The sequence below is a fragment of the Lithobates pipiens genome, unplaced genomic scaffold, assembly GCF_037356315.1.
Source record: "Lithobates pipiens isolate NorthernLeopardFrog02 unplaced genomic scaffold, aLitPip1_a1.2 Scaffold_35, whole genome shotgun sequence".
In the NCBI taxonomy this organism is placed as follows: Eukaryota; Metazoa; Chordata; class Amphibia; order Anura; family Ranidae; genus Lithobates; species Lithobates pipiens.
The window spans coordinates 8,382,006-8,400,312 of NW_027507811.1; the positions used below are offsets into that span (position 1 = coordinate 8,382,006).

An 18,307-nucleotide genomic window follows, 5' to 3' on the forward strand; every position below is an offset into this window, starting at 1 on the left:
ATGGGCTGGATGTTCGAGTTGTAGAACAAAAGATGTAGAACAAACGTCCCAGAATGCACTGTGAGATCGCAGGGCATTGACGGCTGCTGATTGGCGACACCAGGCACCTGACCTGCATGCTTTGGCCAATCACAGTGCGGTTTACTGTCAGAGCCATGATTGCCCAAAGGCAGGGTGCCTTTGACCAGTCATGGCTAAGTCCACGCCCCACACTATATAAGGCTGCTTACATGGCGGTCGTATATAGTGAATGAATGGAGATTAGGCAGGTAGTTACTGTAGTGTGCAGTCAGTGTAGTGTATACAGTGGTGTGAAAAAGTGTTTGCCCCCTTCCTCATTTCCTGTTCCTTTGCATGTTTGTCACACTTAAGTGTTTCGGAACATCAAACCAATTTAAACAATAGTCAAGGACAACACAAGTAAACACAAAATGCAATTTGTAAATGAAGGTGTTTATTATTAAAGGTGAAAAAAAATCCAAACCATCATGGCCCTGTGTGAAAAAGTGATTGCCCCCCTTGTTAAAACATACTATAACTGTGGTTGTCCACACCTGAGTTCAATTTCTCTAGCCACACCCAGGCCTGATTATTTCCACACCTGTTCACAATCAAGGCATCACTTAAATAGGAGCTGCTTGACACAGTAAGGTCCACCAGAAAATCCTTAAAAGCTACACATCATGCCGAGACCCAAAGAAATTCAGGAACAATTGAGAAAGAAAGTAATTGAGATCTATCAGTCTGGAAAGGGTTATAAAGCCATTTCCAAAGCTTTGGGAATCCAGCGAACCACAGTGAGAGCCATTATCCACAAATGGCGAAGACATGGAACAGTGGTGAACCTTCCCAGGAGTGGCCGGCCGCCCAAAATTACCCCAAGAGCGCAGCGACGACTCATCCAAGAGGTCACAAAAGACCCCACAACAACGTCCAAGGAACTGCAGGCCTCACTTGCCTCAGTTAAGGTCAGCGTTCATGCCTCCACCATCAGGAAAAGACTGGGCAAAAATGGCCTGCATGGCAGAGTTCCAAGGAGAAAACCACTGCTGAGCAAAAAGAACATCAAAGCTCGTCTCAATTTCTCCACAACACATCTTGATGATCCCCAAGACTTTTGGGACAACATTCTGTGGACCGATGAGACAAAAGTGGAACTCTTTGGAAGGTGTGTGTCCAAGTATATCTGGCGTAGAAGGAACACTGCATTTCATAAAAAGAACATTATACCAACAGTAAAATATGGTGGTGGTAGTGTGATGGTCTGGGGCTGTTTTGCTGCTTCAGGACCTGGAAGACTTGCTGTGATAAAAGGAACTATGAATTCTGCTGTCTACCAAGAGATCCTGAAGGAGAATGTCCGACCATCTGTTCGTGTACTCAAGCTGAAACGAACTTGGGTTCTGCAGCAGGACAATGATCCTAAACACACCAGCAAGTCCACCACCGAATGGCTGAAGAAAAACAAAATGAAGACTTTGGAGTGGCCTAGCCAAAGTCCTGACCTGAATCCTATTGAGATGTTGTGGTATGACCTTAAAAAGGCCGTTCATGCTCGAAAACCCTCTAATGTAACTGAATTAGGACAATTCTGCAAAGATGAGAGGGCCAAAATTCCTCCAGGACGCTGTAAAAGCCTCACTGCACGTTATCGCAAACGCTTGGTTGCAGTTGTTGCTGCTAAGGGTGGCCCAACCAGTTATTAGGTTTAGGGGGCAATCACTTTTTCACACAGGGCCATGATGGTTTGGATTTTTTTTCACCTTTAATAATAAACACCTTCATTTACAAATTGCATTTTGTGTTTACTTGTGTTGTCCTTGACTATTGTTTAAATTGGTTTGATGTTCCGAAACACTTAAGTGTGACAAACATGCAAAGGAACAGGAAATGAGGAAGGGGGCAAACACTTTTTCACACCACTGTGTATATATATATATATATATATATATATATATATATATATAATACAGTGCAGTTCGTATAGTATATATAATACAGTTCAGAGTATATAGTGCAGTCAGTGTAGTATATATAATGCATTACAGAGTATATAGTGCAGTCAGTGTAGTGTATATATAATACAGTGGAGAGTATATAGTGCAGTCAGTGTAGTATATATAATACATTACAGAATATACAGTGCAGTCAGTGTAGTATATATAATTCAGTTGAGAATATATGGTACAGTCAGTGTAGTATATATAATACAGTGGAGGGTATATAGTGCCGTCAGTGTAGTGTATATATAATACATTGCAGAGTATATAGTGCAGTCAGTGTAGTATATATAATACAGCGGAGAGTATATAGTGCAGTCAGTGTAGTATATATAATACAGCGGAGAGTATATAGTGCCGTCAGTGTAGTATATATAACACAGCGGAGAGTATATAGTGCCGTCAGTGTAGTGTATATATAATACAGTGGAGAGTATATAGTGCCATCAGTATAGTATATATAATACATTACAGAGTATATAGTGCAGTCAGTGTAGTATATATAATACAGTGGAGAATATATAATGAAATCAGTGTAGTATATATAATACAGTGGAGGGTATATAGTGCCGTCAGTGTAGTGTATATATAATACAGTGGAGGGTATATATAATACATTGCAGAGTATATAGTGCAGTCAGTGTAGTATATGTAATACAGCGGAGAGTATATAGTGCAGTCAGTGTAGTATATATAATACAGTGGAGAGTATATAGTGAAGTCAGTGTAGTGTATAATACAGTGGAGAATATATAGTGCCATCAGTATAGTATATATAATACATTACAGAGTATATAGTGAAGTCAGTGTAGTATATATAATACAGTGGAGAATATATAATGAAATCAGTGTAGTATATATAATACAGTGGACAGTATATAGTGCAGTCAGTACAGCATATATAAAACAGTGGAGGGTATATAGTGCCATCAGTATAGTATATATAATACATTGCAGAATATATAGTGCAGTCAGTGTAGTATATATAATACAGTGGAGAGTATATAGTGCAGTCAGTGTAATATATATATAGTGCAGTGCAGAGTATATCCACATAAGAACCAGGCCTATTTTTCAAACTTGTTAAAATCAGTTTTTTTTTTTTTTTTTGCTATTCACTTTTTTTTCCTATTACAAGGAATGCAAACATTGTAATAGAAATAAGCAGGACAGGTCCTCTTTAATGTGATATCTGGGGGGGTCAAAAAGACCTCCGATCTCACATTTACACTTAAATGCAATAAAAAAGATGCCTTTAAGGTCGTTGGGCGGAGGCTTCTGTCATCCAACGTCATTGAGCCGAGTGGGGGGCCATCTTTCCCTCACTCGACACAGTGCCTCTGAGGGGAAGGGATCGGATCGTCTCCGCCGCTACCGACAGCTACAGTAAGTGGCGGAGACGTCTGGAACACGGCGGGAAGGGGGTGGGGACTTCTCCTGGGGTCAAGGTGCTTTGGGGCAGGGTGGGGGGCAGAGGACACCTGAATAGGGGGGGTCAGCGGCACCATAGATAGATTCATGCAATGCAGTGCCAGGAGAGAGGGGGCGGCGCTCCTGCGCCCCTTTATGGATGCACCGCCACTGTATAGAGTGATAGTAATAATAATAATAACAACACACAAGGAGAAGTTCCATCTGCTCTTTCACAGAACAGGCTTTCTCTGGGTCTGCTACTGACATTAATTAGAGAGGAAAGTCTCTCCTGTACTGTTCCCTCCTTGACATATAGAATGAAGCCGTATTGTTCTTTCAGTGTCATCATTAGTGATGGACGAACTTCCGGCGGGACGTTTCGTGAACGCGGCCAAAAGTTTGCAAACCGTAAGGTTCGCAGCGGACCCCATTGACTTTAATGGCAGGCGAACCTTAAAAACCTCCAGGCCATATTTTCAGCCACAAAATACTTACTAGCTGTGCACACATAGTCCCACAACATGGACACTGACATAACAAAAGTATTAAGTGAATCTGGGATGGACAACGAGAAGCATTTTGACAATTCAGGAGCGCATGAAGGCCATGGAGAAGAGGCAAGGTCAGGGCAGGCTATGAAGGGGGTGCAGGAGATGATCAGTGCCACAGTCAGGGCAGCGCAGTCCTATGCCAGTGTCCCAGTGTGCCAACCTGTGCTTGAGCCCCTCCCTCTGCCCGGCCCTTACCCCCACCTATGCAGGGCTCCACTGCGGTGGTCCGGAGGTGCCAGTCCTGTGCTGATCCTCAGCCATGGTGCTGGCACTGCCTGCTGATTGGCTTCTCCCCTGCTATCTCCCTCACTGTCTGAAACCAGCACCATGATAGAGACTGAGCACTGATACCAGCACCGTGAGAGCGCTGATACCAGCACCGTGAGAGCGCTGATACCAGCACCGTGAGAGCGCTGACACCAGCACCATGATAGAGAGCACTGACACCAGCACCATGAGAGAGAGCACCGACACCAGCACCGTGAGAGCACTGACACCATCACCGTGATAGAGAGCACTGACACCAGCACCGTAATAGAGAGCACTGACACCAGCACCGTGATAGAGAGCACTGACACCAGCACCGTGATAGAGAGCACTGACACCAGCACCGTGATAGAGAGCACTGACACCAGCACCGTGATAGAGAGCACTGACACCAGCACCGTGATAGAGAGCACTGACACCAGCACCATGATAGAGAGCACTGAGACCATACCAGCACCGAGATAGAGAGCAATGACACCAGCACTGTGATAGAGAGCACTGACACCAGCACCGTGATACAGAGCACTGACACCAGTACCATGATAGAGATTGAGAGCACTGACACCAGCACCATGATAGAGAGCACTGAGACCACACCAGCACCGAGATAGAGAGCACTGACACCTACACCGAGATAGAGAGCACTGACACCAGCACCATGATAGAGAGCATTGACACCAGCACCGTGATAGAGAGCACTGACACCACACCAGAACCGTGATAGTGAGTAGTGATGGCCGAACGGTTTGCCCCGCGGTTGTTTCGCGGCGAATTTCGGCTGTTCGCAGTCCGCCCGATGGGAGGACTATTGCCGCCGTTCGCCCGGCGGACTTCCGTGTTTACTGTGTAAAAGAACTTTGACCTATGATGACACATCCATCATGGGGTACAGGACAGCCAATTGAGACATTATAGCACATGGATACTTGGACATTCCCCCTAACTTATAAATACACCCGATCCGGCGGCCATTTTACATTCTTTCTCCTGTCACTATAGGGAAAGGTTGCTGTGTGGAGCAGGGAGAAATTGCAGTGGCCCAAATCGCTAGCTCTTTGGTACACAAAAGTTCTTTTCAGGACTGGTATAGGTGTTAGGTGTAGTTCAGGATATAGGTTTGCTGTGCTACTGATTGTTGCAGCAGCCTGAGTGTCTTTTGTCAGTTTAGAGAAAGGGACAGGACGTGTGTGCTGCAGGGACAGTCAGTTTAGTCATTAGCTGTTACTATCAGGTCCACAAAAGTGCTATTCCAGTTATTGTTCCAGTAGCCTCTGTTTTGTCAGTTTACATAGGGACAGGCAGGAAGCTGTGTGTGAGGGTCAGTTTAATCAGTAGCTGTTACTATATTAGGTCCACAAAGGTTCTTTTCAGGACTGGCATCAGTGGTATGGTAATAGGCTTGTACACGTATAATATTCTTTCTTCCAAATATAGAAAGAATATTATACTTGACTGCTGCCCTTCTGCTGCAGTCTGCTAATCAGTCACACACAACCTACTTGTTCCACAAAGGTCCTTATAAGGACTGGTAACCTGGTGTAGGGTGCTATAGTACATAGGGTTGAGTGAGGTACAGTCTGCTATTCTATAAGGACTGGTATAGGTCCACAATACATAGGGTTGAGGTGCACTACTGCTGACCGCTGCAGCAGTCCTTTATCAGTATAGGGACTGAGAGTTTTGTCACAGGGTCATTTAAAAAATGACAGGCAGAGGAAGAGGCAAGGGGAGTAGGGCAGGAGCAACAGGCTTGAGCCAAAGTGGGAAGTTGCAGAAGGTGCGTTCAATTAATTTAAAGGACGCACCAGACTTGGTTGAGTGGCTCACTCAGCCTTACTCTTCTGCACCCTCCTCATCCTCTCGATCTGCACCCTCTTCTTCACTCTCTGCTATGTGCACCCTCAAAGACACTACCACCAACAACACCACCACCACCACATACCTTCCGCTTGAGTCCCAGAAATTATTTTCTGATCCATCACAAGACATTTCCGATGCGCAGCCACTCTTGGCATTGGATCAGGAAGAGGAGGTAGCAACAACCGCCACTCAGCAGTCTGACGACAGTACCCAGATCAGCCCAAGGAGGAGGTTGGTCCCCGGTGTTGCTGCCTACTCTGAGATCTCTACTTATAGCGGTGGGGAAGGTGACATCGATGATGACGTGTCTAGTGATGTCACGTGGGTGCCCACAAGAGAGGAAGAGGAGGGGAGTTCAGAGAGAGATATGGACCAGCAGATAGGGAGGAGAAGCAGGAATAACTTACATTGCACAGGAGGGCCAAAGCAGACTGCAAATGTATCAGGAGCGAGTCATCGACCATGTACGGTCACATCTGGCGGTCCCAGGACACCGTTGCATGGCTCCGCATTGTGGGCTTTCTTTAACGTGTCCGCTGCTGACAATAGCGTTGCCATCTGCAATCTGCAGTCAACGCATTAGTCGCGGTAAACCCAACACTCACCTAGGGACGACCGCCTTAAGAAGGCACATGAGCAGCCATCACCAAGCCCAGTGGGAGCAACAGAACACACAAAGCCACACTCCAGGCTCTCACCGTCAGGCCTCGTCTTCTACTTCTCCTTCTCCTCTCTCCTCACAATTGTCCTCCACTCTACCTTCCATCATGCCATGCTCACGTTTTTCTGCAAAAAGGCAGGCTTCCGTGGGCCTAATGTTCGAGCGTAAAGAAATTATGACGCCGGATAACCCTCTTGCCCAACGGTTGACGGCCGGCTTGTCAGAACTCATAGCCCGCCAACTACTGCCATATAAACTGGTGGACTCGGAGGCCTTTCGCAAATTTGTGGCCATTGGAACACCACAATGGAAGGTCCCAGGAAGGAAGTATTTCTCAGAGAAGGACATCCCAGAGCTATATGGCCATGTTCAGCGGCAAGTGAATGTATCTCTGGCACACAGTGTCCGTGCCAAGATACATCTGACCACAGACACGTGGTCTAGCAAACACAGGCAGGGAAGGTATATTACTTTTACTGCCCACTGGGTGAACCTTCTGATGGCTGTCAAGCATGTAACCCGTGGCACCCATGTAGATTTGGTTTTACCGCCACGGATTGCATGCAGGCCTGACTCTTCTTCTCCTCCTCCTCCTACTCCATCCTCCTCGGCTGACTCCTTTTCCGCTGCTAGCATCTCTTCCGCTGCGCCGCCCAAGCTCCCCAGAACTTATTCGACATGCCAGGTGAGACGTTGCCATGCCGTGCTGTGTCTGTTGTGCCTGGAAGCCAAGAGCCACACTGGCCCAGCACTCCTTTCAGCTTTGCGTTCACAGGCAAATCAGTGGATCACCCCGCTCAATTTGACAGTTGGTAAAGTGGTGTGTGACAACGGTGCCAATCTGCTTAGCACATTGAAACAGGGCAAAATCACGCACGTGCCATGCATGGCACACGTCTTAAACTTGGTCGTGCAGCGATTCGTTGTCAAATACCCTGGGGTCCAGGACATCTTGCGGCAGGCAAGGAAAATCTCGGCCCATTTCAGAAGATCTTACACGGCCATGGCTCGCCTTGCTGTCATTCAGCGGCGACACAATCTGCCGGTCAGACGTCTTATTTGCGATTGTCCAACGCGATGGAACTCAACCTTCTATATGCTTGATAGGCTGCTCCAGCAGAAACGTGCCGTTAACGTCTACCTGTATGAACTCTGCGGCAGAACAGGTTCTGGGGAGCTGTTTTTTTTTACCGCGCCAGTGGCTGCTCATGCGCGACGCATGCAGACTTCTGTGGCCATTTGAGGAGATCACCAAACTGGTCAGTCGCAGCCATGGCGCCATCAGTGACATGGTACCTTATGCCTTCTTTATGGAGCGTGCATTGCGTCGTGTCATTGATCAAGCTGTGGAGGAGCAGGAGCGGGAAGTCGCAATGCTGGATGAATTCCCAGGGGGGGCTACTCTATCTGAGACAAGTCAACAACAGGAGTCTGAAGAGGAGTCAGAGGAGGATGGTGCCGGGGCGGATGAGGAGGAGCAAGAAGAGCATGCTTTAAACCTTTCTGGGATCCCTGTTGTGCGTGGATAAGGAGAGGAGAATGAAGAGGACGACATTATCCTGGATGATGAGCAGGAGCCAGGCCACCACACCGCTTCCAGTTTAGTGCAAATGGGGGTCTTCATGCTCCAGTGTCTTAATAGGGACCCCCGTATATAAAGCATAAGGGTCAAGGACCAGTACTGGGTGGCAACGTACTTAGACCCCCGGTACAAACACAAAATGGCGGAAATATTACCGCCGTCACAGAGGGCTGGCAGAATGGAGCACTTCCAGGCCTTGCTTCGAGAAATGCTGCATTCTGCTTTTGCGTGCGCTGGCAGAGGAGCAATTCCCACTCCCAGAGAAGGAGTTGCGGGTACCAACCCAACAGCGCCTGCAAGAAGAGGCCGGTTTGAAGATGTGTTGGTGACTTTGGATATGAGGTCATTCTTTCAGCCGACCCATCGACAGGTGTCATCCGGATCCAGCATCAGGGAACGCCTATACCGTCAGGTGTCCGACTACATCGGGTTAACGGCCTCTGAGGAGTGATGAACCCCTGGACTACTGGGTGACCGATAAGCGTACTCGCCTAGCTCACGACAGTGTTAACTACCTCACATTTCTAAAAATGAATGAGGCATGGATCTCGGAGGAATTCAACACTTGTGACCAGTAGACCATGTATATGTCGATAAACAATTTTTTTAATCGAGCACACAGACCTTCTTTCTTCATTTGGCTCACTTCCTTGTCCAAAAATAGCACACCGTACTATATGCCTGTACCCTCCTCTTTGAAGAGGTTGAGCGGTGTCATATTTCTACTGGGGCTGCTTATTATGAGGGGCTCCCACCATCCCTGTGCTGTGCTGACTTCCTCCTGGGCCAGCTTATTTTGAGGGGCTCCCACCATCCCTGTGCTGTGCTGACTTCCTCCTGGGGCTGTACCTCTGCTGTGCATATTATGAGGGGCTCCCACCATCCCTGTGCTATGCTTATTATGAGGGGCTCCCACCATCCCTGTGCTATGCTGACATCCTCCTGGGGCTGCTTATTATGAGGGGCTCCCACCATCCCTGTGCTATGCTCATTATGAGGGGCTCCCACCATCCCTGTGCTATGCTCATTATGAGGGGCTCCCACCATCCCTGTGCTATGCTCATTATGAGGGGCTCCCACCATCCCTGTGCTATGCTGACTTCCTCCTGGGGCTGCTTACGGTGCAGGTGTCAGTGCTGTATATCACGGTGCTGATGTCAGTACTCTCTATCACAGTGCTGCTGTCAGTGCTGTATATCACGGTGCTGGTGTCAGTGCTTTATGTCATGCTGCTGATGTCAGTGCTCTCTATCACAGTGCTGGTGTCAGGTGACTCTATCATGGTGCAGGTGTCATTGCTGTATCTCACGCTGCTGATGTCAGTGCTCTCTATCACGGTGCTGCTGTCAGTGCTGTATATCACGGTGCTGGTGTTAGTGCTTCATGTCACGCTGCTGATGTCAATGCTCTCTATCACGGTGCTGTTGTCAGATGACTCTATCACGGTGCAGGTGTCATTGCTGTATGTCACGCTGCTGATGTCAGTACTCTCTATCACGGTGCTGCTGTCAGATGACTCTATCACGGTGCAGGTGTCATTGCTGTATGTCACGCTGCTGGTGATCATCTCCTGCACCCTCTTCTTTGCCTACTCTCCTCCATTGCCTTCATGCGCTCCACAGTCCTGAATTGTCACAACAATTTCCCATATAAAAAAAGAATGCTTGTAGTTGTCGATCCCAGATTCACCTCATACATGTGTTATGTCATTGGCCATGTGGTAGGACTATCTTTGCACAGCTATTAATTATTTTGTGGCTGCAAATTTGACCTGTAGGTTTGCAAAGTTTGCCTCCCATTAAAGTCAATGGGGCCAAACGCAAACTTTCCGTGTTCACGGTCCGCGTTCGCGAAACGTCCCGTCGGAAGTTCGTCCATCACTGATAGAGAGCACTGACACCAGCAACTCGCTGCGGGACCCAAAAATATGACACCGCTCAACCTCTTCAAACAGGAGAAAGTGAGCCAAAGGTAGAAAAAAGGTCAGTGTGCTAGATTAAATAAATTGTTTATAGAGTTATGCATATACATGGTCTACTGGTCACGTGTTGAATTCCTCCGAGATCCATGCCTCATTCATTTTTATAAATGTGAGGTAGTCAACACTGTCATGAGTTAGGCGAGTGCGCTTATCGGTCACGATCCCCCCTGCTGCGCTGAACGTCCTTTCGGACAGGACACTGGACAAGGGGTAAGCCAACTGTTCCATTGCAAATTGTACAAGCTCTGGCCAGAGGTCAAGCCTGCCCACCCAGTAGTCCAGGGGTTCATCACTCCTCAGAGCGTCCACATCGGCCGTTAACCCGATGTAGTCGGACACCTGTCGGTCTAGGCGTTCCCTGATGCTGGATCCGGATGAGACCTGTCGATGGGTCGGCTGAAAGAATGACCTCATATCAGAAGTCACCAACACATCTTCAAACCGCCCTCTTCTTGCAGGCGCTGTTGGATTGGTACCCACAACTCTTTCTCTGGGAGTGGGAATTTCTCCTTTGCCAGCGCATGCAAAAGCAGAATGCAGCATTTCTCAAAGCAAGGCCTTTAAGTGCTCCATTCTGACAGCCCTCTGTGCTCGATTAAAAAAATTGTTTATCGACATATACATGGTCTACTGGTCACAAGTGTTGAATTCCTCCGAGATCCATGCCTCATTCATTTTTAGAAATGTGAAGTAGTTAACACTGTCGTGAGCTAGGCGAGTACGCTTATCGGTCACCCAGTAGTCCAGGGGTTCATCACTCCTCAGAGGCCGTTAACCCGATGTAGTCGGACACCTGACGGTCTAGGCGTTCCCTGATGCTGGATCCGGATGACACCTGTCGATGGGTCGGCTGAAAGAATGACCTCATATCCAAAGTCACCAACACATCTTCAAACCGGCCTCTTCTTGCAGGCGCTGTTGGGTTGGTACCCGCAACTCCTTCTCTGGGAGTGGGAATTGCTCCTCTGCCAGCGCACGCAAAAGCAGAATGCAGCATTTCTCGAAGCAAGGCCTGGAAGTGCTCCATTCTGCCAGCCCTCTGTGACGGCGGTAATATTTCCGCCATTTTGTGTTTGTACCGGGGGTCTAAGTACGTTGCCACCCAGTACTGGTCCTTGACCCTTATGCTTTATATACGGGGGTCCCTATTAAGACACTGGAGCATGAAGGCCCCCATTTGCACTAAACTGGAAGCGGTGTGGTGGCCTGGCTCCTGCTCATCATCCAGGATAATGTCGTCCTCTTCATTCTCCTCTCCTTATCCACGCACAACAGGGATCCCAGAAAGGTTTAAAGCATGCTCTTCTTCCTCCTCATCCGCCCCGGAACCATCCTCCTCTGACTGCTCTTCAGACTCCTGTTGTTGACTTGTCTCAGATAGAGTAGCCCCCCCTGGGAATTCATCCAGCATTGCGACTTCCTCATCTTCCTGCTCCTGCTCCTCCATGGCTTGATCAATAACACAACGCAATGCACGCTCCATAAAAAAGGCATAAGGTACAATGTCACTGATGGCTCCATGGCTGCGACTGAACAGTTTGGCGATCTCATCAAATGGCCACAGAAGCCTGCATGAGCAGCCACTGGTGCGGTGAAAAAAAAAACAAGCTCCCCAGAACCTGTTCTGCCGCAGAGTTCATACAGGTAGTCGTTAACTACATGTTTCTGCTGGAGTTGCCTATCAAGCATATAGAAGGTTGAGTTCCATCGCATCGGGCAATGGCAAATAAGACGTCGGCCCGGCAGATTGTGTCGCCACTGAATGTCAGCAAGGCGAGCCATGGCCGTGTAAGATCTTCTGAAATGGCCCGAGATTTTGCTTGCTTCCCACAAGATCCAGAGACTGACCAAAGTCTTCTTCTCCATGTCACCAGACCTCCTCTTCCTTTACTATTGAAGTGCCGGGCCTTTCTTTGACTACTCAGGACCCCATCGCCTTCTATAGGATTATGAAGATTTTTAATCATACTTACTAAGCAGCTGAAGAAAAGATCCATGATGTAGACGAGGGCTACATATGGTATGAGCAGCTCCAACCTTCACGATGAAACCAAGACCTAGTCTGGCAATGCACAGAATGATACCAATTAGTCTCTGACCAATCTCATGGTTGGGATGGACTTTTGATTATTTCCAGGTGACCAGGAATTAGATTTCCAATATCTCCCCTGTGTTCTACAGACAGATATATGTTTCCTGATGCCTTATGTTGTACAGATCCCTCATGTTCTCCGATACGAGAGAATACACTGGACTTGTTCAACTTTCCAACTGGCCTGGTATGGTTTATTAGGGATCATACTCACTCCCCACCCCCTACCCTTTCCTACCTTTTCTTGGGAAGCCAGGCTGTATACTCAGGTGAGGGTCTGCATCCCGGGTGGGGATACATAATCAGTTTTTGGAATGCCGACGGTTGCTGGCCACAACCAGCTTAAGTGGGAAGCTGCCATATTTCATAGTGCTATTGCTACTTCAGTCAGAGGTTTGACTCGGAGCTCAGTGTAGTGGTCCCTTACGTTGGTGACCAATGGGAGTCCATTTAGTTCAACCAATAAAAATAAAACATACAATCCCATATATACAATCTTATACCCACAGTTGATCCAGAGGAAGGCGAAAAACCCCAGCAAAGCATGATCAATTTTCTCCAGCGGAGGGAAAAAATTCCTTCCCGATCCCCCAAGACGCAATCTGATTTTCCTTGAATCAACTTTACCTATAAATGTCAGTACCCAGTTATATTATGTACATTTGGGAAAGAATCCACTCCAGGACTTTTTTAAATCTACTGAGCTGGCCAGAACCACCTCTGGAGTATAGTATAGTATCATCAGTGGGAAGACTGCCCCCTTTTACAGATCATTGATGCCAATTGTTACTGGGAGACAGAAATAGTTTATTGCTCAAGGAACCCCTAGAAACCTTTGGAGGAACCCTGGCTGAGAAAGCGTGAATTAGGCAGTAATATATTTGTATCCCTTCGAGATGTTTCTCCGGGCTGCAGTTTCTCTGAGCTCCACAAGATGGTGATCTCTTATCTACCCAGACAGGAAGTCTCTATGGTAGATAGGAAGTGATGTCGGTACTGACAGGAAGTTCCGAGTGAGAGGTGAGTCGGCAGGAAATAAAGAGGCTGTATTGTTGGACCAGGCAGGAGATACGGTAATAAGATCTTATTTTCTATTTACACCCAGTAACCCCCCCCCCCCCCCCTCTCTGTCATGTCCGTCCTCTTCCTCCATAGTCACTGTGACGTCTTTTATCTCCTGCAGATAATGATACACACATATATAGTGCATAGCTCCCAAATGTCCCTGATTTCGAGGGACTGTCCCTGATTTGGAGTGATGTCCCTCTGTCCTCATCATTTGTCCCTCATGTTGGTCTGATCACTATAACTGTATAAAAAATGCACTTTTTATCTTTAAAAAAGTGTTTCCCAGTGCTAAACCTTTCATCCAAATTCGAAATTTCTGCATTTGTACATTTTAAAAGCCAATATGAAGGAATAGTAGTTGGTTAAAAAAAAACGTACTTGTGGATTTATTGAACCTTTTTTGGGGGGGCTAATTCCCATTTAAGGGGATGTGGCTGGGGACGTGTCCTATGCCTACATACGTTTGGTACTGAGTGTCCCTCGTTCCCATCTCAAAATCTTGGGAGGTATGATAGTGTGGAAACCTAGATTAAGCCCTTCAGAGTCAGACGTGTTATTTAGATATAAGGGGAAGAGGTTCCTGGACCCCAAATACACAGGAACCAGCAAACTGATTGTCCCTCATATTATCCCCCCATACATCCCCATCCTAATATTATACAACCCGTACAGTCCAGATAATGATCTGTTATCAATTATTGGTCTACAGGAAACCGGCATAGATCACATGACCAATGAGGATGGAGGAGGACCGGAGTCACGTGACTGATAAGATACTAAACCTCACTCTGGAGATCATCTGCCTGCTGACCGGAGAGGTGAGGAGGATTCTGGGAGGTCACATGACATCACTCTTATCTCTATTAATAAAACACAGACCTGACCGGAGAGGTGAGAAGGATTATGGGATTCTAACATGATATTCCTATTGGTTCCCCAATACAGAGATTTCCTCTTCTGAAGCCAGGTGATTATGTGACCATCACAGTGCCTCCATGTGGCTCCCTAAACCCTGAGAGACACAACATGGAGAAGATTCTAGAAGTCACCAAGAAGATGATGGAGCTGCTGGCAGGAGAGGTGAGGAGGATTCTGGGAATTCTGGGATATTATCCAGTAACAGACAAGGGATGTGTCTGGATGGTGACTGTATCATTGTGTGTGTTAGGATGTCACTGTCTATTTCTCCATGGAGGAGCGCGAGTATTTAGAAGGACACAAGGATCTCTACAAGGACGTCATGATGGACAATCAGCCGCCCCTCACATCACCGGGTAAGAGGAGACTTTATTGTAAAGGAGAGAGCAGTACGGAGGCTCCACCTAGATCCCCCATCATCTGATAAACACATAGAAACAATGTATTCAGTCAGTGTGTGTGTTTCCTACAGATGGATCCAGTAATGGGAACCCACCAGAGAGATGCCCCCATCCTCTGCATTCCCGGGATTCCACACAGGAAGGTCACACAGTATCTGACAGTTACAAGGTTGGTGGAATGGAACATCTACAGTAGACCATGAACTCATGGAGATAATGTGTGGATTTTTTATGTGACCTATTAAGTTACAGATTATATTTTCTATCATTTTTTTGGTTTAGGGTGAAAATATGTTAGATATAACAGTTGAGGGTAATGCAGAAGAAGAAGAGACGTATGTGAGGGATGATCAGCAAACTATGGAGGAGGAAATAATAACGTTGACGTTTGTAGAGGAGGTCGTTCCTACAGAGATCAGCACAGGTGGGTCATTAACACTAAATCCATTCCTCCACCCATACTGCTCACTGATTGGTCCAGAGTAGGGCGGGGGCTGGGTGATATCAGCCTGTAATCCCCTGGTCACTTTCCTGAGCTGTGTTCCCCGTCCTGTATTCCTGGATTTCTCTCCGATAATCTTCCTTCTCTGTGCTGCCGACACAATTTATGTCTCTAGACTGGATTTTTGGAAATTCTGGAGTTTAGCTGGAAGCAAAATATTGATTCTCACCATAGGCATTGCGTGTCATGGGTCTTCAGGATCAGTCCAGTCTTTATCTTGGTTGTTCTCCCCCCATCCTCACTCTCTGACCTCTGGTGGGGCTCAGCCCCGCTGTTATTCATGACTAAATCATGGACTAAATAAGGAAGTGCAGGACTTCTTGTGTTGGGAAGATGGCAATGAGTGATAGAGGGGGAGGGGACACTCGTCCTATAATCCCCTCATCACTGTCACTCCTATAAAAGACAGTTCTCGTTGTTTCCTCACTCTCTGACTAAGGTCCATGAATAAAGAAATGATCTGGTAGGAGATCAGAGGACCCATTTACTAGATAAGAGATCAGATGCAGGAAAGATGGCGAGCAATCATCGGACTAGCAAAGAAAAACACTGACACAAAATGTATTAGCAGAGGAGGGACTAAATACCCTCCCAGCAGCCAACATCAGGTGAAGACCGATTACTAGAAGCTGCTGGGTGACACCTGCTGGTTTACACTGGAACTACAACCCTCCATCCAGGGTGCCACAGTGTAATCCAGATCCTGACTGGTGCGCCTACTTGTCCGTTAATCTCCTCGCAGTCACTCCTATAGAAGACGGTTCTCGTTGTTTCCTCACTCTCTGACTAAGGTCCATGAATAAAGAAATGATCTGGTAGGAGATCAGAGGACCCATTTACTAGATAAGAGATCAGATGCAGGAAAGATGGCGAGCAATCATCGGACTAGCAAAGAAAAACACTGACACAAAATGTATTAGCAGAGGAGGGACTAAATACCCTCCCAGCAGCCAACATCAGGTGAAGACCGATTACTAGAAGCTGCTGGGTGACACCTGCTGGTTTACACTGGAACTACAACCCTCCATCCAGGGTGCCACAGTGTAATCCAGATCCTGACTGGTGCGCCTACTTGTCCGTTAATCTCCTCGCAGTCACTCCTATAGAAGACAGTTCTCGTTGTTTCCTCACTCTCTGACTAAGGTCCATGAATAAAGAAATGATCTGGTAGGAGATCAGAGGACCCATTTACTAGTTACCTTGAGGGGGGAATTGTAAGATCCTCCGGGACAAAGCTGCCTGATGTGGGCGGAGTCCTGGTTTAGGGGAACCAATCAGCTCATGTCTAGTAATAATCTTTATATTTCTATTTTAGTAGATGGACGGGAGATGAGGAAAACCTCAGAGGATTGTCTCACTTTGTCCCAAGACTCTGAAGTAGAAGATGAGGACATCACACAGTATAGTCCAGGAGAAAACCCGACTACCTCAAATGTCCATCCGGCACCACACAGTGTAGATGGACCATCGTATTCCTCTTATCCTGAGGAACCTCAGACTGTGCGGGACGGTGCCGGACCATCGTATTCCTCTTATCCCGAGGAACCTCAGACTGTGCGGGACGGTGCCGGACCATCGTATTCCTCTTATCCTGAGGAACCTCAGACTGTGCGGGACGGTGCCGGACCATCGTATTCCTCTTATCCCGAGGAACCTCAGACTGTGCGGGACGGTGCCGGACCATCGTATTCCTCTTATCCTGAGGAACCTCAGACTGTGCGGGACGGTGCCGGACCATCGTATTCCTCTTATCCCGAGGAACCTCAGACTGTGTGGGACGGTGCCGGACCATCGTATTCCTCTTATCCCGAGGAACCTCAGACTGTGAAGGACGGTGCCGGACCATCGTATTCTTCTAATCCCGAGGAACCTCAGACTGTGAGGGACAGTGCCGGACCATCGTATTCCTCTCATCCTGAAGAACCTCAGACTGTGCGGGACGGTGCCGTCCTTCCAAAGGATAAGAGGTTTTCCTGTACTGAGTGCGGGAAGTGTTTCCGTTTTAAATCCAAACTTAATGTGCATGAAAGATCTCATACGGGAAAGAAGCTGTTCTCGTGTACTGAGTGCGGGAAACATTTTAAACGTAATGTAGATTTTACTAAACATCAGCGGTCTCACACAGGGAAGGAACCGCATTCCTGTTCTGAGTGCGGGAAATATTTTTCAGACAAGTACAATCTTCAAAGACATCAGAGAATACATGCGGGTGAGAAGCCGTATTCCTGTTCCGAGTGTGAGAAGAGTTTCGCACAAAAAGCACATCTGGTCAAACATAAGAGGTCTCACACGGGGGAAAAGCCGTACCCCTGTCCTGAGTGCGGGAATTGTTTTTCAGACAAGTCATATCTTCGCAAACATCTGAAATGGCACGCAGGCGAGTTGCCGCATTCCTGTTCTGAGTGCGGGAAATGCTTTATAGATAAATCAGAAATGCTAAGACATGAAAGGTCTCACATTAGGGAAAAAGCATATTCCTGTTCTGAGTGCGGGAAATGTTTTGCACAAAAATTAGAACTTGTCAAACACCAGAGGTCTCACACGGGGGAAAAGCCCTATTCCTGTCCCGAGTGCGGAAAATGTTTTTCACAAAAGTCCAATCTTCATAGACATCAGACATCGCACACGGGGAAGAAACTGTATTCCTGTCCTGAGTGTGGGAAAGGTTTTGCACGGAAGACCAATCTTTATGTACATCAGAAAATGCACAAGGGAGACATGCCGTACTCCTGCCCCGAGTGCGGCAAATGTTTTTCAGAGAAGTCTCGTCTCTGCAGACATCAGAAATTGCACATAGATGAGAAGCCGTATTCCTGTTCGGAGTGCGGGAAAGGTTTTGTAGACAAATCAGAACTTGCCAGTCATCATAGGTCTCACACGGGGGAAAAGCCGTATTCTTGTACCGAGTGCGGGAAATCTTTTTCAAAGAAGCCCAATCTTTACAGACATCAGAAATCTCACAAGAGGAAGAAGCCACTTTCCTGTCCTGAGTGAGGGAAATGTTCCACACT

General features: G+C 47.3%; 1 protein-coding gene across 1 annotated transcript in view; it reads left to right on the top strand.

The window, feature by feature from the left end:
- The first annotated feature begins 12,116 nt into the window (after nt 1-12,116).
- Nucleotides 12,117-18,307, top strand: part of LOC143955471 (uncharacterized) — a 38,932-nt gene continuing 32,741 nt past the window's right edge. Inside the window, exons 1-7 of the mRNA XM_077465513.1 lie at nt 12,117-13,480; nt 14,185-14,293; nt 14,421-14,555; nt 14,644-14,749; nt 14,866-14,963; nt 15,077-15,218; nt 16,612-18,281. Coding sequence (XP_077321639.1) covers nt 14,210-14,293; nt 14,421-14,555; nt 14,644-14,749; nt 14,866-14,963; nt 15,077-15,218; nt 16,612-18,281 — 2,235 coding nt within the window. The 5' untranslated portion in view covers nt 12,117-13,480; nt 14,185-14,209. The remainder of the gene's footprint in view (nt 13,481-14,184; nt 14,294-14,420; nt 14,556-14,643; nt 14,750-14,865; nt 14,964-15,076; nt 15,219-16,611; nt 18,282-18,307) is intronic.